Genomic DNA, 21,325 nt, shown 5'->3' with positions numbered 1-21,325 from the left:
TTTAAGTCAACCACAATTTATTCTAGTACTGCAACTTTGATTTTCTTGAAAACACTTCATTTGCACCAACTTTTTGGGCTGTTATAATTTGATTTATGTTTGTTTTACCTGCCTGTTGGTTTTTGCTCCAACAACACTCATTTGACTTTATTCTACACTAGTTACCTGATCAACCAGCTAATTATTAGATTCAGGTGCTAGATTGTTGGGGCTAAAACCTACAGGCAGGTAGCTCCCCAGGAGCAGGGTTGGCATCTATAACCCCTGTTTTAGATGTTTCACACACTTGATTCAAATGACTGAGTTGTAATCTAGCTAAGCAGAAGCCTGATAACGACCATTCATTTGAATCAGGTGTGTTGGAGCACGGGAACCATGCATGGCAGGGATGCATTTCATTGAGAAAGATGGTAAAATATGTGACACAGCAGTTTTAACAGCATAATATATGATTTTTCTCATTGGTTTGGTTAATCCATATTTCTTCAGTTTCTTATTTTTTTACAACCCGTATGCATGTTGTCCACCTGAGTGGACAAAAACTATAGGCCTACTACTATAAAAAATGTGTGTATAAAATAAATAATGTTCAACTTCATTTTTGTATGCCTAAAGAGGACTAAAAACACATGGGAAAAAAATCCAAACTAAGGTTGTCATAATTCATGCATGAAAGGGTTAATCTCCCGTTTTGCATTTCTCATTCTTATCGCCTTGCAGAACGAATCTCTTGGATTACTGCCTAGTCTAGTCATTGAGACACAAGCGGCATTCTCGCCACGGCTCAACGGACACTCACGGATCAAATTTAACCACATTCGGCCAATTCGTCTGTGATTCGAATATCCGATATTGAACAAGAGGTTCATGTTTAGGGATATTTTCAGAGCTGGTTGTGACCAGAGAAGACCGAAAGCATGGGATATGCAAACAGAGCCGTGAAAGGATGTGCGGTGTTTCTGTGGGTCGCCACCGTCGTTCTCTTAGCGGAGAGCAGAAGAGTGAAGCTACCCAGATGTCCTGCATCTTGTACCTGTTCTAAAGATAATGCCCTGTGCGTGAATATCCGATCCGTCCCACACAGTTTCCCAACCGACGTCTTCTCATTGTAAGTTGGAACTGAATAACTGGAATTGTTTCTTTTTATTTTTTTCTGTGAACATAGACCATAATTTGATGGTCATATCTTGCTTTGTTCAATCGTTTTCAAAATGTTGAATATTTATTAAGGCGTGGGTTTATGGTAAATGTACATATCAATACATTGAATTTAAATTGAATTTCGCATCATGTTAATACAACTGACTAATTATTGGCCTTTTCACACATTCTTCTCATGTGTTTATTGTCCCATGCAGGTCTTTTGTCAACTCAGGCTTCAATGAAATCACAGGTGGTAGCTTCGTTTACACACCGGCCATTCGACTTCTGTAAGTTTCTATATGCTATATTTATTCATATGCAGTCCGTCTTCCTCATGCACGTCTCCATCTTTATGTTCCCCAGGGTCTGATATTTGCATCAACAAAGCCCTGATCAGTGGCCTCCCATTGGATTCGCGTTCCCTCATGGCTAGACTGTTCTGTATGCGTGATGGTTTCAAGGGGATTCTCTCATGGTGTTGCGATTATGCAATGTGCTTCTGGGAGGAATAACCATAGGCTTCTGTTCCATCAATGTATTTAGCACCACAAACGCTTTGATGTCTTTGATAGATTGTTTGTAACATCACGAATTCCTTAAACAAAAACCATGTTCCATTATTTATTCTAACAGTGAGTTTATTGCTTTGCTCCATTTCTTAAAACATGTTCATAACTCGCCCCCAAGCTCAACAATGTACTCACAGTTACGCAAATGGACATTTCATACAGGTACTTCAGTTGCCCTCATAACAATGTGTCACAAAGCATTCATTCAATCTTGCAAAACATTTATATTGGCATGGCCCCTCTCCAGTTTGGGGCCAAATGAGTCTGAACGTGTACAAAATATCAATGCTGTTTAATGGGAACTATGGGAGCCACTGATCTGTTATTGTTGTCATTGGAGTTGTGCCCTCTCAAGATTGGCTGGAATGCTATGTGATTGCTGGGAAGCATGGTCAAATTGATGCATCAGTTTAAATAAACATCAAGTAGGAACAGAATCAGGGGCAAAAAAAAGTATCTAGTCTATGGGATTGCCTTGCATTTCTTTTTTTTTTAATGAATTCTGATTGTCATCATTTTGTTTGGGAAATTATTGACCTTAAGATTTGCCTCCCTCGATTATGTAAAAATGTTGGATACGGAATCTCAAATTCCGGCATTCAAAAGAAGGACCACATTGTCTCTTTATGATTACGATGTGGTCATCATCTGGTGTGCCATTAATGATGCATTATATAGACTAGAGAACACATAGTTATTTGTGTCTTTTTCTTTACAGCTTATTCAGTGCTAATTCATTTGACTTAATTGATGAAGATGCCTTCCTAGGTCTGCCCCACCTAGAGTACCTGTAAGTAACTCATCTGCAACATTTAAAATGTGTACGTTTACTACTAACAATTACATGGCTTTGTAATTGTTATTCCCTAATTTAATAGGTTCATCGAAAACAACAAGATAGAATCTATCTCCCCGTTTGCTTTCCGAGGCCTGAAAGCCCTGATACATCTGTAAGTACCAGTACAGTACACCAATACATCAATGTCCCATTGTCCCTTTCAATACTGTAATCCTTGTCAATGTCAGAAATGCTACAAGCTATGCTATCCCAGTGATATTGACCAAGGTGAGTCTGCCTTGGCTGCCAGATCAGGTTGCCAAAACAAATGATTGGCTGGCTGTATTGTCCTGGGCATCGCTTTGCATCACTATGGAATGGCTGCATCTCTGTTTTATATCAGTGTCTTCATTTCAGTTTGATGTTCATGTTGTCATTCAAATTGGAAAGAGGAATGAGAGGAGAAGTGGATTTGTACAGGAATTTTGTTCTGCAGAATTGGTGATATATTCACCCTTTGGGTTAAATAAAATCCACATCTTTCACAATATTTTTGTGGAATGCACACACTGTTTGCAACTCTGAAATGTTAGAGCACAGTGCATTCAAAACATAACCAAGAACAAGCTGAGCTGCATAAAGGTCAAACCTAAATATACTTTGTGTTCTGTAACCCTAAACGCTTCTTTACCCCAGTCCCTTGGACGTAAGACTCTCTCCTTAACCACTCATTATTAAGCAACTGATAAAAAAAGTGTTTAGGATCACACCCCTCATCAAAAACCTTTGTTTGGACATTAAAGATCCTGTAAAGTGGAATTAAAAACGAGTTTCAAGTTCACCACACCACAGAATAATGTGTTATTAACTACCTATCCAAATTCGAATGAAAAAAAACACAGACAAGTATGTTAAATTAGGCTTTGAAATCGTAAGAAAATCAGCAGTCTTCTCTGTTCGAGACTGGGGGGGCGTGTCGCCTGAAGGAGCTGAAGCTCGGCCCACTCGCTGGAAGGCGCCGCCTCTCTCAAGTAAGCTACCTACGACCCAGATAATGGACGCTACGTCAAGCCGAACAAAACAGTATAGAAACGAATGTATTTGTTCAATGAGTGAAACATACAGATGCATATAAATGAAATATTCCCCGGCGGTGGATGGTCCAGGCGCGACCGGAGGATGAACGGCCGGGGGGGGGGGGGCGATGCTCGGTACGGCTCCGCGCTGCAAGAGAAGCCGTGTGTTGGTGAACCTAGTCTGTCTCTGGTCCATCGTAAAACTGTCCGCCGTGAAATGGTCAGTGGCGCAGAGGCGGCTGTTGGAGTTTATCCGAAGCTTTCCATGAACGTGGCTCTTCACAAAATCTATCCACCTACTTTTCCTTTCATTATCAATAGGGAACTTAAATGGCGTTGCAGCGGAGCTGGAGTTCTTGCATCCAGGGAAGATGCAGTTGCGGGTGGTGGGAGACATCCTGAAGCTAGCTAGCTAGCTTATGTAAGCTACAATAACAGTACAGCAGGAGGAGCCATTCAGTGATCTGACGTAGATGGGTCGAAATGACGTAGATAGGGCATTTTCTGTCTCCGCCCATTAAAACTTGATCTGAAAACGGAACAGAAACTGTTCTTTGGTCTAACTCCACATTTCAGTGCGACAAAGTTTTAGCGCTTTGCACATGCTTTCAGGAACTAATTTCACACGTATATAATGTACTTAGAAGCAAAACATGGAATTTACTTTACAGGGTCTTTAAAAACGATGTTAGTTTCCACAAGGTTCACAATGACTCTTCAAATCAAATTTATTTGAATAGCCCTTTTTACACGCAAGCATGTCACAGAGGGCTTCACATACGCCCATAGAACTGCCCCTCAACCAACCTAAACCCTCAAGGAAGACAAGGAAAAACTCCCAGAAAAACTCTCAACAGGAGAAAAAATGGAAGAAACCTTGGGAGGAGCAATTCAGAGAGGGATCCCCTCCTCCAGAGACGGTTGGTGAGAGAGAGTAGCAGGCTAAACATAGTCATACAGTGTCGATGGGTTTTGAAACACCAAAATCCATTGTTCAACTTTATAGATGTAGGACAGGACCGGGAGACGCGCAACCAGGTCCAGCGTTGGCCGACCGACGACCAGGCAGGTGCTGACAACTCAAACCCCCCACACCACAAGGGATGTGTGTGGGGGGGGGACAGAGAGAGGAGAGCAGGGATTAGAGAATGCCAGGAGCAGTTAACAGTTACAGTCATAATAGAATGAGATCCCCACCGGTCAAGTGTGGACTGGTGCAGCAATTTAACACAGCCAAGACAGCGACAGCCCCCCTCGGTTGGAACATGAAATATGTTCCAGGGGAAGAGAACTCTAAAATAAGTTATACTTATAGAATAAGGATGGAAACAACCCGTCCCCCATTGCCTCCAACTAGTAACATACTTACCTTTAACAGTCGTAGAATTGACTAAACAATAACGTTTTCAACCTAATTTTAAATGTTGAAACAGTATCAGACTCCTTAATTGAGACAGGTAATTTGTTCCAGAGAAGACGTGCTCTATATGAGAACGCCCTACCTCCAGCTTTTTTTCTTAATTTTGGGAACCACCAGATAGCCGGCATCTTGAGATCTAAGTGTCCTTGCGGGGCAATAGGGTGCAAGGAGACCGGAGAGGTACAGTGGTGCCAATCCATGCAGAGATTTGTAGGTTAGTAGTAGAACTTTGAAGTCAGCTCTGGCTTGGATAGGGAGCCAGTGTAGAGAGACAAGAGTAGATGTTATGTGATCAAACTTTCTTGTTCTGGTCAATAGTCCAGCAGCATTTTGCACCCGCTGTAAAATTTTTAGGTGGGTAATTGGGAGGCCAGAGAACAACACATTGCAATAGTCCAATCGGGACGTAACAAATGCATGTATTAGTTTTTCTGCATCATCCTTTGAGAGAAATTTTTGTATTTTGGCAATATTACGTAGATGGAAAAATGCAGTTCTGGTAATTTGCTTAATATGGTACTCAAACGAAAGGTCTGGGTCCATTGTGACTCCTAAATTTTTTACCAGCTGGCTTTGAGAGACTTTGACGCCGTCTAGGTCTAAGGTCAGATTGGAAAAATTATTTCTATATTTTTTAGGACCGAAAATTTGAACCTCGGTTTTATCCGAATTTAGAAGGAAATTTGCAGTCATCCAAGCTCTCAACCTAGAAACACATTTTTCCATAGCATGTGGAAATTCTCCAGACTTTATAGACATATATAGCTGAGTATCATCTGCATAACAGTGAAAATTTACCCCAGAGCTTCTAATTATGTTTCCTAAAGGCAGCATTATAGAGTGAAAATAACAGATAATAACTCTTGCTTAGAGACTTGTTGCTCTTGTGGTTAGCGGTAACTGATTTAAAATGTTTGTACTCACTGTGATATATTGTTTTATTATTATTATTATTGTTTTATTATTGTTGCTTGTTTTTTAACTTGCACTTATAGCGGTTCATGTTGTTCAATTGTAACTTGTTGCTCTACATGCTCTTATGGTTCTTCCCTTTGGCACTTACTTTGGTTGTTCACAATGTATGCTTCATGTTTTGGCTACTCGCAATGTTTTTGTGGCTATCTTGTTGTTATTATCAGTGACCTATGTACTTTGTAAAGCTCTCTCTTGGAAGTCGCTTTGGATAAAAGCGTCTGCTAAATGAATAAATGTAAATGTAAAAAAACTAAAAATGAACCCATCACCTAGATATTTATGTGCTAAAAGTTACCTTTCTGAATGTTTTTCTATTTTTTTTATCAGGAGCCTAGCTTCCAATAACCTAGAAACATTGCCCAAAGACATTTTCAAGGGTTTGGATGCCTTGTCTAACGTGTGAGTATCAGTACTTTCCTCTAATGACATACCACACACTCTTAAGATGATGACACAGAGGGCACGGAAAACCAAAAGGCTAGGTTTCTTTTAATATCAATTTCTGTAAGTCAAATAAACGTTTCCGTTGGCCACACAGGGATCTGCGGGGGAACAGCCTGGTATGTGACTGCAAGCTGAAGTGGCTGGTTGAATGGATGCACAGCACCAATGCCACCGTGTATACGATCTACTGCAGTGGTCCCTCTGTCTACCAGGGCAAGAAGATCAATGATCTCCTGCCTCAGTCCTTCGACTGCATCGCAGCAGGTGACTTGTCTGGTTACTGGTATTCGACTCTCAAGAATTTCTAATCCTCTTAACTATGTCCACCTCATGGTACTCAGCACTGGCTTTGTGAAGTCTGTTAGGATTTAAATGTGCTCTTATTAAGCTCCAAGCTGTGGATGTACACTGTACCAAGTTGGCAGTGTGACATAAAGATCATGCTGTTTATGTGTCTAAGCTGATTTTTTGTGGGTTTTGTTGTTGCAGATTTTGCCTCCTATCAGTCCCTGAAGTTTGAATCCATCTCCGTAGAGGACTTTACCTTTGGCAAAGATCAATATGTTGTTTTTGCCCAACCATTCACTGGAACATGCAGCTTTCAGGAATGGGACCATGTTGAAATGGTCTTTCGAACCTTTGATAGTATTGAAAGTGAGTAATGCTGGTTTTCAGTTTCCTGAACAAACTACAACAGTACACTATTTCATTACAGTTCCACAGAATAATTTCCTCTAAATGTATCGAGCAGTAATATTACCCAAAGCTGAGACGATTTTTGTGGGAGGGTGCACTATAGTAAAGCCACTGTATAATTCTGATATTGTTTCAGAGTACTGATCCATCAACAACCTTTGTCTAATACATTAAAACCTGATAAACCTTTGCCTCCTCTACTTGCCCAGGCACCTCTACCGTGGTGTGTAAACCCATGGTGATCGACAACCAGCTGTTCGTCATCGTGGCCCAGCTGTTCGCTGGCTCCCACATCTACAAGCGTGACACTAGCGCCAATAAGTTCATAAAGATACAAGACATAGACATCCTGAAGATCCGGAAGCCCAATGACATTGAGACGTTCCTCATTGATGGCGAGTCCTTCTTTGTTATAGCCGACAGCTCCAAGGCCGGTTCCACCACCGTGTACAAGTGGAACGGTAATGGGTTCTACTCTCACCAGTCTCTCCACCCATGGTACCGGGACACAGATGTGGAGTACCTGGAGATCTCCACCAAGCCCCACTTGATCCTCTCCAGCAGCTCCCAGAGGCCTGTGGTCTACCAGTGGAACAAGGCCCTGAAGCAGTTTGACCGACGAACCGACATTCCTGAGATGGAGGACGTCTTCGCCGTCAAGCACTTTCAGGTCAAAGGCGACCTCTTCATCTGCCTCACCCGCTTCATCGGTGACTCAAAGGTGATGCGCTGGGATGGCGCCATGTTCAAGGAGGTCCAGACGGTGCCTTCAAGAGGCTCCATGGTGTTCCAGCCAGTCGCCGTGGGCAACTGGCAATACGCCATCTTGGGCAGCGACTACTCGCTGACGCAGGTGTACCAGTGGGATGTCAAGAGTGGCCTGTTCGTTCACGCCCAGGAGCTCAACATTCAATCACCTAGAGCTTTCTCTTTGCTGTCCATCGACAACAGGGAGTTCCTCCTAGCTTCCAGCTTCAAAGGGAAATCTCAGATCTATGAGCACCTTATGATAGACCTGAGTAATTGAGAACAGATCTAAAGTAAAGGTACCTTATGACAGACCTGAGTAATTGATAACAGACCTGAGTAATTGATAAGGGAAACAATTACAGGTGTGATGATACAGTATGATACGGCAATGTGGTGTTCCCAGCACTGAGCAACATGAAGGGGGTTATATTGATGCAGTGTACTCTGTTTAAACTGTACCACCATAAGGATTACAAGATGATAAAACATTTTGTCAGGCTATATGCATGATATATAGTCCACTAATAATGAATAATGAACACAATTTTTGATGAATGCCTTGCTAGAAATATCCACTGCACTCACCCTTCCCCCTCTCTCCCTGTACTCTTGCCTCTTTTCTCCCTCGTAGACAAAGCCATTGTTGACTTCAACTAAGCCCTGCACTATGCAGAATCTAGCACCTGTGCTTTCACAAAATCCACCTCTGAGGTAAAGCAAATACGTATAACATAGGTATTCACAACTAACATTTGACTGACATCTACTTGCCAAATGAAATGTTTACGTTTTTACAATAATATGTAAAGTAATTTATATGACACAACCTTTTGTATTTAGAGGGGACCACTCAAATGCTATATCTTTCATATGGCGCTTTGTAGTTTAGTTTAGATTTTAAATCACTTTTTCAATTGATGAACTTACTTTTAGTGTCTTAGTAGCCAATCTTGTGTCATTTTAATCTTGAGTTGGGGTAGTGTCTTATTGTATGTTCATGGTCTTTATCTTTATTTGTATTTTGTGTAATAAACCAGTTTAATGAAACCTAAAAAATGAAAGCCTTTTTTTGTCTAACATTTTAGTTACAAATTTGGATAATAAGGTGTGGTGGGAGAGGTAACTTGACCCCATGGGAACTCAGTTTTAAACGTTGGGCAACGTTTTGATTGTCCAACTGCGCAGCCGGGGTTTTCTGCCTCCTGTGGTTAAAGTAATCATTGCATGCTACTCTGTAGACACCAAGGTTACATATTAATCGCTCTGTTTCACTCAGGACAAGGGGAAACACGCACTCCAAGGCATGCCACCTGTTGCATCTTTCCGAGGGTGATATGACAGAAAGTAGCGCTTCCATAGACGACCGAGTTTTATCGGTCGTTCCACGTAGACAGGAAGATATCAGAGTAGTGTTTCACAAAGTTGCCGATATCGAAGACGAGGAAGACGATGTACACGCAACAGAGAGGGTTCACTTACAAAGTAACAGTCATGATTCACCGTGTGTCAGTAATGATGATGAAAAGGCAGGCAGCACCACAAAACAAGTGGACAACACCAATGCCATTCTTCGGTTCTGTTCCCGGTACACATGTAGAACTGACTGCAGCGACGGGAATCCCATCCCGGCCGGGGGAGAAACCCCGTTTGATAAAGGTAGTTGAGCAGTGTTTTTCAAATTATTATTGGTATTATATTACATTCATCATATCTATTTCGTCGATGTAAGTTTCCGGATTCGTGTCCCTCTATGATTAACTCTGAGATGAAAATTATATTGAAAGAAAATGATTATCAGTTCGAGAGCCAATGACCTCTCTCGTAGCACGTTATGTAACTGACGTAATCTCTTGTTCTGTACAGTGTAGCAATTAACTCCCAAGTAATATAGTCCTGCTAGTAATTCAAACTCGTGTACGTCGTTATTCAAACAGTTTCTTAATCGTGAGCTGTAGAATTATGTATTTATTGAATGGTCTGATAATCCGGTTTATCATCTAAATATCATCCAGTATGACGGTGCAGTTATCCTCAAACTCAAAAGTAGAAGCCATGTATATATTTATTCCAACCATTAGCCTAATTTATAAAAACGTAAATACCCTTTTATTTCCATACAACATAGGCCCATTCCAAAATATCAGAGCCAAAACATTACTTTAAAGATTGTACAATGATCAAGCAAGGAAATAGCCTCATTATTTCCTGCCTCAGATGAGTCAAGGTTCTCCTTGAAGGGACAATACTTTCCTTGTTTATTAAATATTGCTGTGTCAGGCTGACATGATTCAGAGCCTTCCTCTTACTGGCCTTCGAGTTTAAATATTTTAGTCTTGTTTTGCTTCTGTTTATGCTGGCACTGATAGCATATAGATGAACAGTAAACCTTTATAGAAACAAATTAAATATATTTTTTTATAGATATAAAAACCTAAAATCATTCAGATATCAGATTTAGATTAATAATTTAGCCAACATGACAGTAATCTATCCATTAGTCATGTTGTTTTTGTGCTGTCCTTTGTTAAAGCTAAGCCCCCTATGGTGTACAAATAAGCTTCCCAAAGGTGAAGCTGCCTTTCCTGGTTTCCTAGAGAGCTTCCTTGACAACCAGACTGTCTCTCTTTTGTGGAGCTTGATCTTTTCAGCTCATGCCTCATATCGTTCTACTGTATCTCTCTCTCTCTGTAATAACCTCGACCCACTACTCCTCCCTGTGTCCGTCTCCAGAACCAGAGAAGAAGCGCAAGTGTCCAGGCTTGGGTATTTTCTACAGTCTCCTGTCCACAGTGTTCTTCTCTGTCATCGCCCTCCTGGTGAAGAGCATCGAGGGCATCCATGCCATAGAGATCAGCGCCATTCGCTGCTTCTTCCAGATGCTGTTTGTCATGCCTCTGCTGCTCTATCACAAGTACGTAGCACACACATACACACAAGCTATTTCTCTCTCTCTGGCACGTTTGAGTGAGTGAGGAAGCAAACCTGAGACTCTGAAGGAGCTGCCAGAGAAGTGATGCCACTCCCTCAGCCTCGCTCAGATTCCTAGTTAGATTGGGAATCCCGTGCTCCACTGCTGTCTTTGCTTGTCCATAATAATAATACATTTTATTTGAAAACAAATCTCAAAGTGCTAATAGAGGCCTCTTTCATTATTAATTATATTAATTGTGACAAAATTCCTTTCGTGACTTATCAGCCAACATCGGTCAATTTACTGCTTTCAGTTTGTCTGTACAGGTGATTGCTGAATGTCATATTACATCTGTGTTTTGTGTTTGCTGTACCCTGTCATCCAGTCTAATTGTTATAGCTAAATATTTGGTGGAAACAGACATACAAGTCCTGTTCTGATTGGTTGTTATGTCAGACTGCTCTTCCCTCAGATGTTATTCGTAATCGGTCTCTCTCTCTCTCTCTCTCCTCTCTCTCTCTCTCTCTCTCTCTCTCTCTCTCTCTCTCTCTCTCTCTCTCCCCCCCCTTCCTTCCTTCTGTCTCATCTCCGTGTCTCCAACCCTCCCCTGCAGTATTGGATTCCTGGGCCCGAGGGACAAGCGTGTTTACCTGGTGCTGCGTGGCCTCCTGGGCTCCAACGCCATGATCCTGCTTTACTACGCCGTGCAGCAGATGCCCCTGGCGGATGCCACCATCATCATGTTCTCTAACCCTGTCTTCACCTCCCTGCTCGCCTGGATTTTTCTTAAGGAGAAGTAAAAGCGCTGCTACTATAACTACCACTTTACCGAACTTATTTTCAAAGCAGTTCTCAAAATGCCACACACAAGTTAAAAAAAATTATATATAAAAAGAAGTCACTGTCCTTATTGTGTCCTCTCCAGGTGCACCATTTGGGACTGCGTTTTCACCGTTTTCACCCTGGCAGGGGTCATCCTCATTGCCCGGCCGCCCTTCCTCTTCGGGGCGCGTACGGAGGGTATCGAGGGTGACTACACCAATCACCTCAAGGGGACAATCGCTGCCTTCGGCGGCGCCATCGCTGCCGCGTTTGTCTTTGTCGTTCTCAGGAAGATGGGGAAGAGTGTCCACTACTACCTCTCTGTGTGGTACTACGCAGTCATGGGCTTCATAGAGTGCGTCATCGTTCTGTCAGTGATGGAGGAGTGGACTCTGCCCTTCTGTGGGCGGGACCGCTGGATCCTGATGTTGATTGCGGTGCTGGGGATCGCTGGGCAGATCTTCCTCACCAAGGCTCTGCAGATAGAGAAAGCCGGGCCTGTGGCCTTGATGAGGACGGTGGACGTAGTTCTGGCCTTCACTTTCCAGTTCCTCTTCTTTGACCATAAGCCGACCTGGTGGAGCCTGGGAGGGGCTCTGTGTGTGGTGGTCAGCACTAGTGGGGTGGCCCTCAGGAAGTTGTATGCCAACAAGATGAAGAGTTGACTTAAAGATGCACAAGAAAACCCTTGTCTTTACAAAATGAGAAAACCTTAAACGTAAATGTATTTAATGATGATGTCATAGACCTGACGCCTGATGTGTCATACAATATGTTTTAGAAGATGTCATTTGATGATGTCATATCATGCTGATGTTTGAGGTAAACCAAAGAAACTTCTTACACAACGTTACTGTAAGGTTTTACATTCTCAGAGAGATGCTGGATATTGATACTTTTAGTATTGAGCATTTAATTATATACAATCTTTTTGTAACCCATATAGTCTGGAAATGGTTAAATGTGTGACAGGGGGAACTTAAGATGAAAGGTGTTTGAAAAACATTTTTGCACTTGGAAATATTGAGGGTTAGAATTTTGTGTGATCAAACGCACATTTCCATTCTATTTTCCCAGTGGTAATATACATTAGCAATAAATAAAAAATGTCTAGTAACAAACTGGGAGAAAACCAGTTGCTGGTAAAACAGAATGATTCATACATCATATCAAAGTTTGAAAACTAAAAACAAGAAATCTTGGTCGGTTGATGGTCATTCAGGCATTCATGCCAAGACTGTGGAACACCTACTGCCTTCCTTTCATATTTCTACTAGCTATTAAAAATGAAGCATTTGAGTTTGCACACTGTTATAGTACATGAGTTTTGACACCACTGTGATCATTAAGCTTTTACTCTGTAGTTTTCTTATTCATGTAAACAGCTATTTCATATGGTATCTTCCTGTTTTTCAGGAGACAAACTCAGTTGTGAATACTTTATAAAAGCACTTTCTTCAGAGTTAAAAAAAGAAAGTCAAAGACTTGAATTAGTATTTACCTTGCTGTGGTAAATATATATACTCTTACTTAAATTGCACAATCATATGCAACTATGACTGTTTAGGGCTCTTATAGTAATACAAACCTCCTTTTTTAATATATGGTTGTATGATGTCTTTTTCTATATTGTTTATAAACAGTATATTAACATGTCGCCATTGTTCATGGGACCATATTTTGAATTCAGGTGGTCAGAGATGTAAAGGCATATAAAAGCGTCTTTATTTTTGCTATGGATTAAATAAATTATCTTAACTAAAAGTAGTCAAAGCACAATAGACTATTCTTATTATTCCTACAGTTTCTTGTAATTAAGCAATTACATGTATTACCTTTGAGCAAAACACTAATCCAGTGGATTACATTTGTACTGAAACATTAGACTCATAAGAGCTGCTTTACACAATATTACTTTCAATGAGTATTTGAAAGTATTCTTTAAAATGTAAAATATTTTGTGAGTTGATTCTAAAATAAATTGCAGATAAACAATATATATTTTGTCTCTGTATTTTGCATTGAATGTGTGTGATGACAAACTCCACAAATCATGTTTCTCATTACTGGTTTCTCCCTTGCCAGCTGGGCCCCATTGTGAGTTTAAAGACTCAGACCTTCTCATAATACGGATAGTCTGATTCACAAATCCATTTGCTATTGTTACACACAGCCATTGTTGTAATCCAGCTAAACTAACAACTCAATGGAGGACAACGGCTGAAAACAAGTCTATGTTCTCTATTGATTTGCACAAACCACTGAGTCAGGTAGCTGTCAGTGCTTTCAGTCTCTCTACCTGTGTGGTGGGGGGGCAACCATTATCATGTTCCCCTGTATGGGGCTTTAGACAGTTTTAGACATGCCCTTTCTACAGCTTTCTTCCACTGCATTGATAAACAAAGCATGTATTGTGAACAAGGAATATATCGCATTAAACAAGGTCCTACAAGCTTAGTTTAAACAGACTTCATGCAGTTCACATGGAATCGTAATATGAAGATATGTATTACCCCCTTCTTCTGTAATTACACTAATGGTTTTGACAAACAGTAGGCAACGCAAACTACAACAACCTCCTATACTCAGCAGAGGGCGTATTTTGCCTAGGTTTACATATGGTGAAGTGTGTTGTGAAGTTCTGAAGTGTTGCATGTTATTTAGAGAAATTAAACTGAATACGCTCATGTTATTGGCTGCCTTTAAAAATTGTTTTTACCCAAACTACCCAGATACAGTTCAGATAAAGAGGTACTAGATCCTTTGATTAAAACTTAATAATATGTAAGGGACGACGATACATGTATTACAAATGTACAATAGGAAAACAACTATTTGTGACGTAAGGATACAAGGGTTAGTGTTAAGGCTTATTGATAATGAAATCCATCTCTTGAGTTTAGACGTCGTTACTTGGTTTGATTTAAGGGCGGAGGTCTCCAACATTCTTGCAGGATGGCATAAGACCATCAGGAGAACGGCAGGGAATTGGAAAATAATCTCTCATTTTCCAGGTTGAATAGTTAAGTTTAATAGTAGGCTAGGCCTACACACACATACACATAAACGCACACACACACACACTCACACACACACGCGCGCGCGCGCGCACACACACACACACACACACACACACACACACACACACACACCCTCAAGGGGAGTGACTGAGGGACGAGGGGCGGGCGCGGGAAGCCTAAACTACAAAATACATTGGTTGTTGCGGATAGGAAGTAAATGTGATAATAGAACAGTTTTCTGAGCATGTGTTCGAGTCGCCTCTCCTAACAAATGCATTCAGGTATTGTAAACCATAGTAAAAAGGCAAATCAATAAATCGCAGCCGTCTGTCGAGCCACCTAAATCAAAATAGTAAATTCCCTTTTATTTCATTTTTAAACTTTCATCCTCAGCTACAGTGAAACGAAAGGCAACCATAGACTAGTGGTACACTGCTGCCAGACATTCCAATGTAGTGACAGTGCACTGTGCATTCGGGCTGCTTATCATTACCAGCCCTGCAACGCCTATTGTCCTCCTGAGCTGCTGCGAACTGGCCACTACAAGCCCAGCACCTCTAGTCCCAGCTGCCGCGATCAGGCGGTGTTTGGGTTTCTTCTCCTCATCTCATCAAGCCGAGCAACTCTCTTCCCGATCGCGATAGCTCATAACTCGTGTTACAGAGTTATCATCGGAAAGCAAAGCGGACTTTTCTGGATTGATTGATTCGCTGCGAATGCAAAGTTTGTTTGGTGAGTAATGTTTGTTTGTGTACTATAATTGGTTCTGCTGGAGACACATTGGCTGCAAATGCACGTGTCGCTTTGTACACCAATATTTCGTGGCAATTCAGAACCCTTGTTATCATGTAGGATCAAATACAAATTGATAACAAGTCAATCGGTTGGCCTACATCAGCTCCAAATTGATCATCAAAGCTAATTTGTTGACAACTCGTTTGACAGGGAAATCCTAGAGTTTCCTGGAGAATTCTTGCAGTTCATGACTATTGACAAATGGATCTTTTCTAATTTGATTTGTGCACACTATATTCACAACACACACGTTTTTTTTTTACTTCAGAGAAAAGGTGTGCGTGTGCGTGTACGAGTCGATGTTTATGTTTTCCTAAGCTGTCCTAAGTCTCCCAAAGCTGTCTACGTGACCTCTAGCCCCACAGATATTTGGGATCACAGGTAAAAGTTGTCCTTGTCAAATTATCACAATGTCAACTCCTTTTTTGGCATTCAATTATAATGTGTCAATGAGTTGATCTCTATTTTGCAGTGTCATGATTACTCAGCCTAAGTGTCCAGAGGATGCTCCAAGCGGTTCAAACAAGAGTATGGTGCAATAAAAGTATAAACTTGATGTATTCAGGCCTATAGAATTATGCAAAATCACTCAGTAGATAATGAGGCGTCTCTCAGTTGAAATAAAACTTCCTACCTAGCTAAGCAGTAGGTACATTTTGCTCTACTACTGTATATGTAGGGCGAGAGTCTGTATTTACCAAAGTAAATAAAACAAGAGAAAGCATATAGATGCATAGAGAAGGATACTGTTCTCTCTCTCTTTATGGGGTATACATTTACATTTACATTTATTCATTTAGCAGACGCTTTTATCCAAAGCGACTTCCAAGAGAGAGCTTTACAAAGTGCATAGGTCACTGATCATAACAACAAGATAGCCAAAAAACATCGCGAGTAGCCAAAACATGAAGCACACATTGTGAACAACCAAAGTAAGTGCCAAAGGGAAGAACCATAAGAGCATGTAGTTAAACAAGTCACAACCAAACAACATGAACAGCTATAAGTGCAAGTGTACCTGTGGGAAAAAGCAAGCAACAGTAATAAAACAATATATCACAGCGAGAACCAAAAATTTTAATCAGTTACCACTAACCACAAGAGCAACAAGTCTCTAAGCAAGAGTCATTGTGATCCTTGAGGAAACTAACATCGGGTCAAGCGAACCGTTCCTAAGTACCGTTGTACTCCCGGAACAAGTGCGTCTTGAGCCTTTTCTTGAAGGTGGAGAGACAGTCAGTGTCTCTGATGGAGGTGGGGAGTTGATTCCACCACTGGGGGGCCAGACAGGAGAAGAGCTTGTGTTGGGACCGGGCGGTCTTGAGCGGTGGGACCACCAGGCGGTTGTCTGAAGAAGACCGTAGGTGGCGGGTGGGGGTGTAAGGCTGCAGGAGAGACTTGATGTAGACGGGTGCAGTCCCGTTCACTGCTCGGAAGGTCAATACCAGGGTCTTGAATCTGATACGGGCCATGATAGGTAGCCAGTGGAGAGAGATGAGGAGCGGGGTAACATGGGAGCGTCTGGGTAGATTGTAGACCAGGCGGGCCGCCGCGTTCTGAATCCTCTGAAGAGGGCGGGTTGCACATGCTGGGAGACCAGCGAGCAGAGAGTTGCAATAGTCCAACTTGGAGAGGACGAGTGCTTGGACTAGCAGCTGGGTGGAGTGCTCAGACAGGTATCTCCTGATCTTCCGGATGTTGTAGAGGGTGAATCTACACGACCGGGAGACCGCAGCAATGTGGGCCGTGAGGGAGAGCTCGTCGTCCATGGTAACCCCAAGGTTCCTGGCAGAGGATGAAGGGGTCACCGTCGCAGATCCCAGGGTGATTGAGAGATCGTGGGAGATGGAGGGTTTAGCCGGGATGATGAGAAGTTCTGTTTTGGCGAGGTTCAGCTGGAGGTGGTGCTCGGTCATCCAGGCGGAGATGTCTGTGAGGCAGGCCTCAATCCTAGCTGAGATCCCCGGATCGGTCGGGGGGAACGACAGGTACAGCTGCGTGTCGTCAGCGTAGCAGTGGTAGGAGAAGCCATGGGAGGTGATGATTGGTCCAAGTGAGGTGGTGTACAGAGAGAAGAGGAGGGGTCCAAGGACGGAGCCCTGTGGGACACCAGTGGAGAGCTGGCGAGGGCCCGACAGTTTGCCTCCCCAGGAAACCTGGTAGGATCTTCCCGACAGGTAGGATGAGATCCACTGGAGTGCAGTGCCAGTGATGCCCATCTCAGAAAGTCTGGCGAGCAGGATCTGGTGGTTAACCGTATCAAACGCTGCAGAAAGGTCCAGCAGAATGATAACGGATGACCTGGAAGCCGCTCTGGCAGACTGGAGGGCAGTGGTGACTGAAAGGAGGGCAGTCTCTGTGGAGTGGCCAGTCTTGAAGCCCGATTGGTTGGGGTCAAGCAGGTTGTTCTGAGAGAGAAAGTTAGACAGTTGGTTAGATACAGCACGTTCAATTGTTTTTGAAAGGAAGGGTAACAGTGATACCGGTCTGTAGTTCTGGAGAACGGCAGGTTTAAGGGAGGGTTTTTTGAGTAGTTGAGTATTAGTATACAGGATAGGTTTCATTAAGTCTGGTTATTACAAAGCACAAATGTTCTAATAGACGAGATATAAATCTGCACAGCATTTGTCCATAGTCTGCAAGTACCATCGACCCTCCAGAGGCTTGAGTCAGCCCCTCTCCCCTTGTTATTATACATACACACACACACACACACACACACACACACACACACACACACACACACACACACACACACACACACACACACACACACACACACACACACACACACACACACACACACACACACACACACACACACACACACACACACAGGCTCCCTCTTTCCACTGGCGTCCTCTGCCCAGCCTTCTACTAATCAGATCCATATGTTCTCCAGGACCCTCGCATGAACAGGATCCTGTTTGGTTCTGTTCTTCCCCTTCTTAACCAGACATGATCTCTGACTACTTTTGTGACACTAAAGTGGACAATATCAAGTACGTTTTCACACATTATGAAAATACCAAACAATACCGTTTCTCATATAATTTACAAATTGATTGAAAAAAAAACTATTTTACCTATTTTCTCTCTCTAGGCCAAGCCTGCTGTTAATAACTCTTATTTTTTGGAAACATGTGGTTTTATTGAGTGTCTAATTTGCGGTCTGTGTACACAATTATGTGAAGTCTTTCTGGTGCAAGGGAAGGAATGTCCATCTATTGTTATTAGATGACATGTCCTTTCTTCTGTGACCTCTTAAAGAGGGGGATTTGTCCAGGCTCTCTATGCGCCAGTCAGAACTGCAGCATCTCTCTCTCTCTCTCTCTCTCTCTCTCTCTCTCTCTCTCTCTCTCTCTCTCTCTCTCTCTCTCTCTCTCTCTCTCTCTCTCTCTCTCTCTCTCTCTCTCTCTCTCTCTATGTGTGTATCTTTCTCTCTGTGTATCTTTCTCTCTGTCTCTCACTCTTTCTGTCTCCCTACACCAATCTTTTCTCTCTTCTCCTCCACACACACACACACACACACACACTCTCACTCTCTCTCTCTCTCTATAACTCTCTCAGTCACCCCATGTGAGGCTGGCCTAATCACATACCAGCGCGTGAGTCATCACTTGGATGCGTTGAGAAATAATCCCACATGAATAACCCCTAATCCCCAACCCCACCAGAAGGCCTCCGGTTAACTGTGGGACAAAAAAGTATCAATGATTTAGGGAACATTACGCCAATTTAACAATTGTTCTAAACTTCCCCTTTCCTGGTTGTTGTTGGTGATACAAAGTAGAAGACATCCACTGCATACCTGTGGATGCTAGTTTAGTTTCACTCAGATATCAGAGAATACACAGAGCAAATATCATGTCCCATGTTTCTAAATACTATAAAATAATTAAATATTGACAAACAAAATGGACAATAGGTTAGAATGGAAAACTATGCTGACCATCTGGCTTTTATCTAACTAATATCTGGATGAAGCTGATATGATTCTTCAGAATGTGTAGGAAGGATTTTTTCATCCTATCTGACAGGAGTGAGTGACCAAACCTGAAACTCTGAAGGAGCTGACACTCCCTCAGCCTCGCTCAGATTCCTAGTTAGATTAGGAATCCTGTGCTCCACTGCTGTCTTAGTAACCTGATTTGTAGGTCGTGGCTCTAGAAGTGTAATGTGACTGGTAAAAATTGTGAAAGCTTCTGACTTTTCTTGTCCATAGAGGCCTCTTTTATTATGAATAATATTAATTGTGACAATCAGAATCAGAATAAAGTTTAATCGCCAAGTAAGTGCACACAAACAAGGAATTTACTTTGGTGGGCAAGTGCATAGATTACACATATAATAAACATATACAAATCTTTAAAAATATGTGTGCGGCCCTTAAATATACAATATAAAAAAGTAAGAATGTAAAAGATTTACATAAGAATACTGACAAAACTGTACAATATAAAATATAAAGTAAAAATAAAAGAATGCAATAGGGCTGTATGCAGTAAAGTGACAGAGCATTAATTTAACGCTTCGTACTTTTGTGACTTATCAGCAAACATCTGCCAATTAACTTCAATCAATGTCATCTTGTCTGTACAGGTGATTGCTGGATGTCATGTTACACCTGTATTTTGTGTCTGCTGTACCCTGTTACCATCTCATTACTTTATGGTGGAAACAGACATGTAGGTCCTGTTCTGATCTCTCTCTCTCCTCTCTCTCTACCTCTAAGGTATTGTGAATACGGTACAGTTGATTCAGCTTCAACTTAAGCCTCTCTCACACACACAACCAATAAGGTAAGGACTGCCTCTTGCTAATAAGAGTTACCTGGATACATACATCCAATCCTTTTATTGAATGTTATCATTGTACAAAGTTCAGTCAATTAGAAACAATTAGATCTTTTCTGGTTTGCTGTCCATTTCACTTGTCTCTGTGACCTGGTTCTCCTGGTTGTTTCTCTGCTGGCAGCAAGCTGTGATTTGCCTTACAAGACCTCTTTGTGTGTGTCCTGTCAGGGTTGCACAGCAGCTGATAACAGAAGAACTTTGATCCGTTGGCAGGACTGATTTGGAGGCTTGTCTCCCCAGCCCTGCCCAGTGTTAGCACCGACCTGTTGTCAATCAGAGCTTCTCAGACCTGAGAGAGACCGAGAGACAAGGCTCCTGGACCCAAGCAGGGTTTGAATCCCACACACTCATGGTTAGTTTTTTGACTGTTTGGGAGCAAAGGCTTTTAAATATCTGGTAAATGGGGGGTCCCACGTTGATGCAGGCTACTAGTGGGCCAGAGTTATTATGGGGGATAAAGACTCATTGTTATATTATGGGTTCGGAAAAAGAGTCTCCAACGCCAAATGTCTAATAGTAGCTAGTTATCAATAAGTAACCAACGGAAAATAACGGATAATAATGTATCGCTAGAATGTATGTATGATTGTATGATTCCCGTTCAGGTTACATAATTCTCACGCTGAAAGCTCTTAAAAGGCTCTCAAAAGGCGCTCAAAAGGCGCTGAAGGCAGCGCTTTTTTCTAAAAAAATAAGTAACGTGTGAACACGGCCTAACAGTTATTCTTTCCAGACTTCTGTTACCTGTACCGTAGAACATCTCAGCGTAGTGACTTCTGATCTGACCTGTTTCTCCAGTAGTATTCAATGTCAAGAAGAAAATCAGTTACAGTCACTAATCTCTCTGATAACTTTCTTTGCAATTATCCTGTTTTCAGCAGTTGTAATGTAAGGTTCCATACTTTATACTGTTATTAGACCACAGCAATGCTGTAGATCAGGTTTTAAGTGAGTGAAAAAGATTAACCAGCCCTTTCCTCCTTACGGGGATTTCTCCTTTCATCTGTGACGTTTCAGAGCTGTTTCATCTAAGGACAGACCGGGGTATTGTATTATGATAAGAGATAATT

The 21,325-nt window shown here is 42.0% G+C and overlaps 3 protein-coding genes across 3 annotated transcripts in view; all 3 read left to right on the top strand.

Moving 5' to 3' along the window:
• Nucleotides 1–759: 759 nt before the first annotated feature.
• On the top strand, nt 760–8,893 carry lgi1b (leucine-rich, glioma inactivated 1b). Its single transcript, XM_067244664.1, has 8 exons — nt 760–1,108; nt 1,359–1,430; nt 2,431–2,502; nt 2,591–2,662; nt 6,289–6,360; nt 6,500–6,669; nt 6,895–7,059; nt 7,311–8,893. The coding sequence occupies exons 1-8, from the start codon at nt 918–920 to the stop codon at nt 8,126–8,128; spliced, it is 1,632 nt and encodes a 543-aa protein (XP_067100765.1). The 5' UTR covers nt 760–917; the 3' UTR covers nt 8,129–8,893.
• A 242-nt stretch (nt 8,894–9,135) lies between these two features.
• Nucleotides 9,136–13,477, top strand: slc35g1 (solute carrier family 35 member G1). Its single transcript, XM_067244665.1, has 4 exons — nt 9,136–9,507; nt 10,582–10,762; nt 11,376–11,558; nt 11,688–13,477. The coding sequence occupies exons 1-4, from the start codon at nt 9,186–9,188 to the stop codon at nt 12,247–12,249; spliced, it is 1,248 nt and encodes a 415-aa protein (XP_067100766.1). The 5' UTR covers nt 9,136–9,185; the 3' UTR covers nt 12,250–13,477.
• A 1,800-nt stretch (nt 13,478–15,277) lies between these two features.
• plce1 (phospholipase C, epsilon 1) overlaps nt 15,278–21,325 on the top strand; it is a 51,256-nt gene continuing 45,208 nt past the window's right edge. The window contains exons 1-3 of the mRNA XM_067244728.1: nt 15,278–15,336; nt 20,135–20,201; nt 20,424–20,607. The gene's annotated coding sequence lies outside the window, so the exon portion shown is untranslated. The remainder of the gene's footprint in view (nt 15,337–20,134; nt 20,202–20,423; nt 20,608–21,325) is intronic.

Source organism: Osmerus mordax, chromosome 10 (genome assembly GCF_038355195.1).
Source record: "Osmerus mordax isolate fOsmMor3 chromosome 10, fOsmMor3.pri, whole genome shotgun sequence".
Lineage (NCBI taxonomy): Eukaryota > Metazoa > Chordata > Actinopteri > Osmeriformes > Osmeridae > Osmerus > Osmerus mordax.
The sequence above is the reverse complement of the archived record's forward strand: the minus strand, read 5'-3'. Positions and strand labels throughout refer to the sequence as shown.

What these genes read in the sequence shown, in the direction of transcription:
- lgi1b (XM_067244664.1), top strand. Translation starts at nt 918, where the DNA reads ATGGGATATGCAAACAGAGCCGTGAAAGGATGTGCGGTGTTTCTGTGG. An exon ending in ACACCGGCCATTCGACTTCT is followed by an intron (nt 1,431 to 2,430) that starts GTAAGTTTCTAT and finishes TTTTCTTTACAG; the next exon opens with CTTATTCAGTGCTAATTCAT. An exon ending in AACCTTTGATAGTATTGAAA is followed by an intron (nt 7,060 to 7,310) that starts GTGAGTAATGCT and finishes CTACTTGCCCAG; the next exon opens with GCACCTCTACCGTGGTGTGT.
- slc35g1 (XM_067244665.1), top strand. Translation starts at nt 9,186, where the DNA reads ATGACAGAAAGTAGCGCTTCCATAGACGACCGAGTTTTATCGGTCGTT. An exon ending in CCTCTGCTGCTCTATCACAA is followed by an intron (nt 10,763 to 11,375) that starts GTACGTAGCACA and finishes CCTCCCCTGCAG; the next exon opens with TATTGGATTCCTGGGCCCGA. An exon ending in TGGATTTTTCTTAAGGAGAA is followed by an intron (nt 11,559 to 11,687) that starts GTAAAAGCGCTG and finishes TGTCCTCTCCAG; the next exon opens with GTGCACCATTTGGGACTGCG.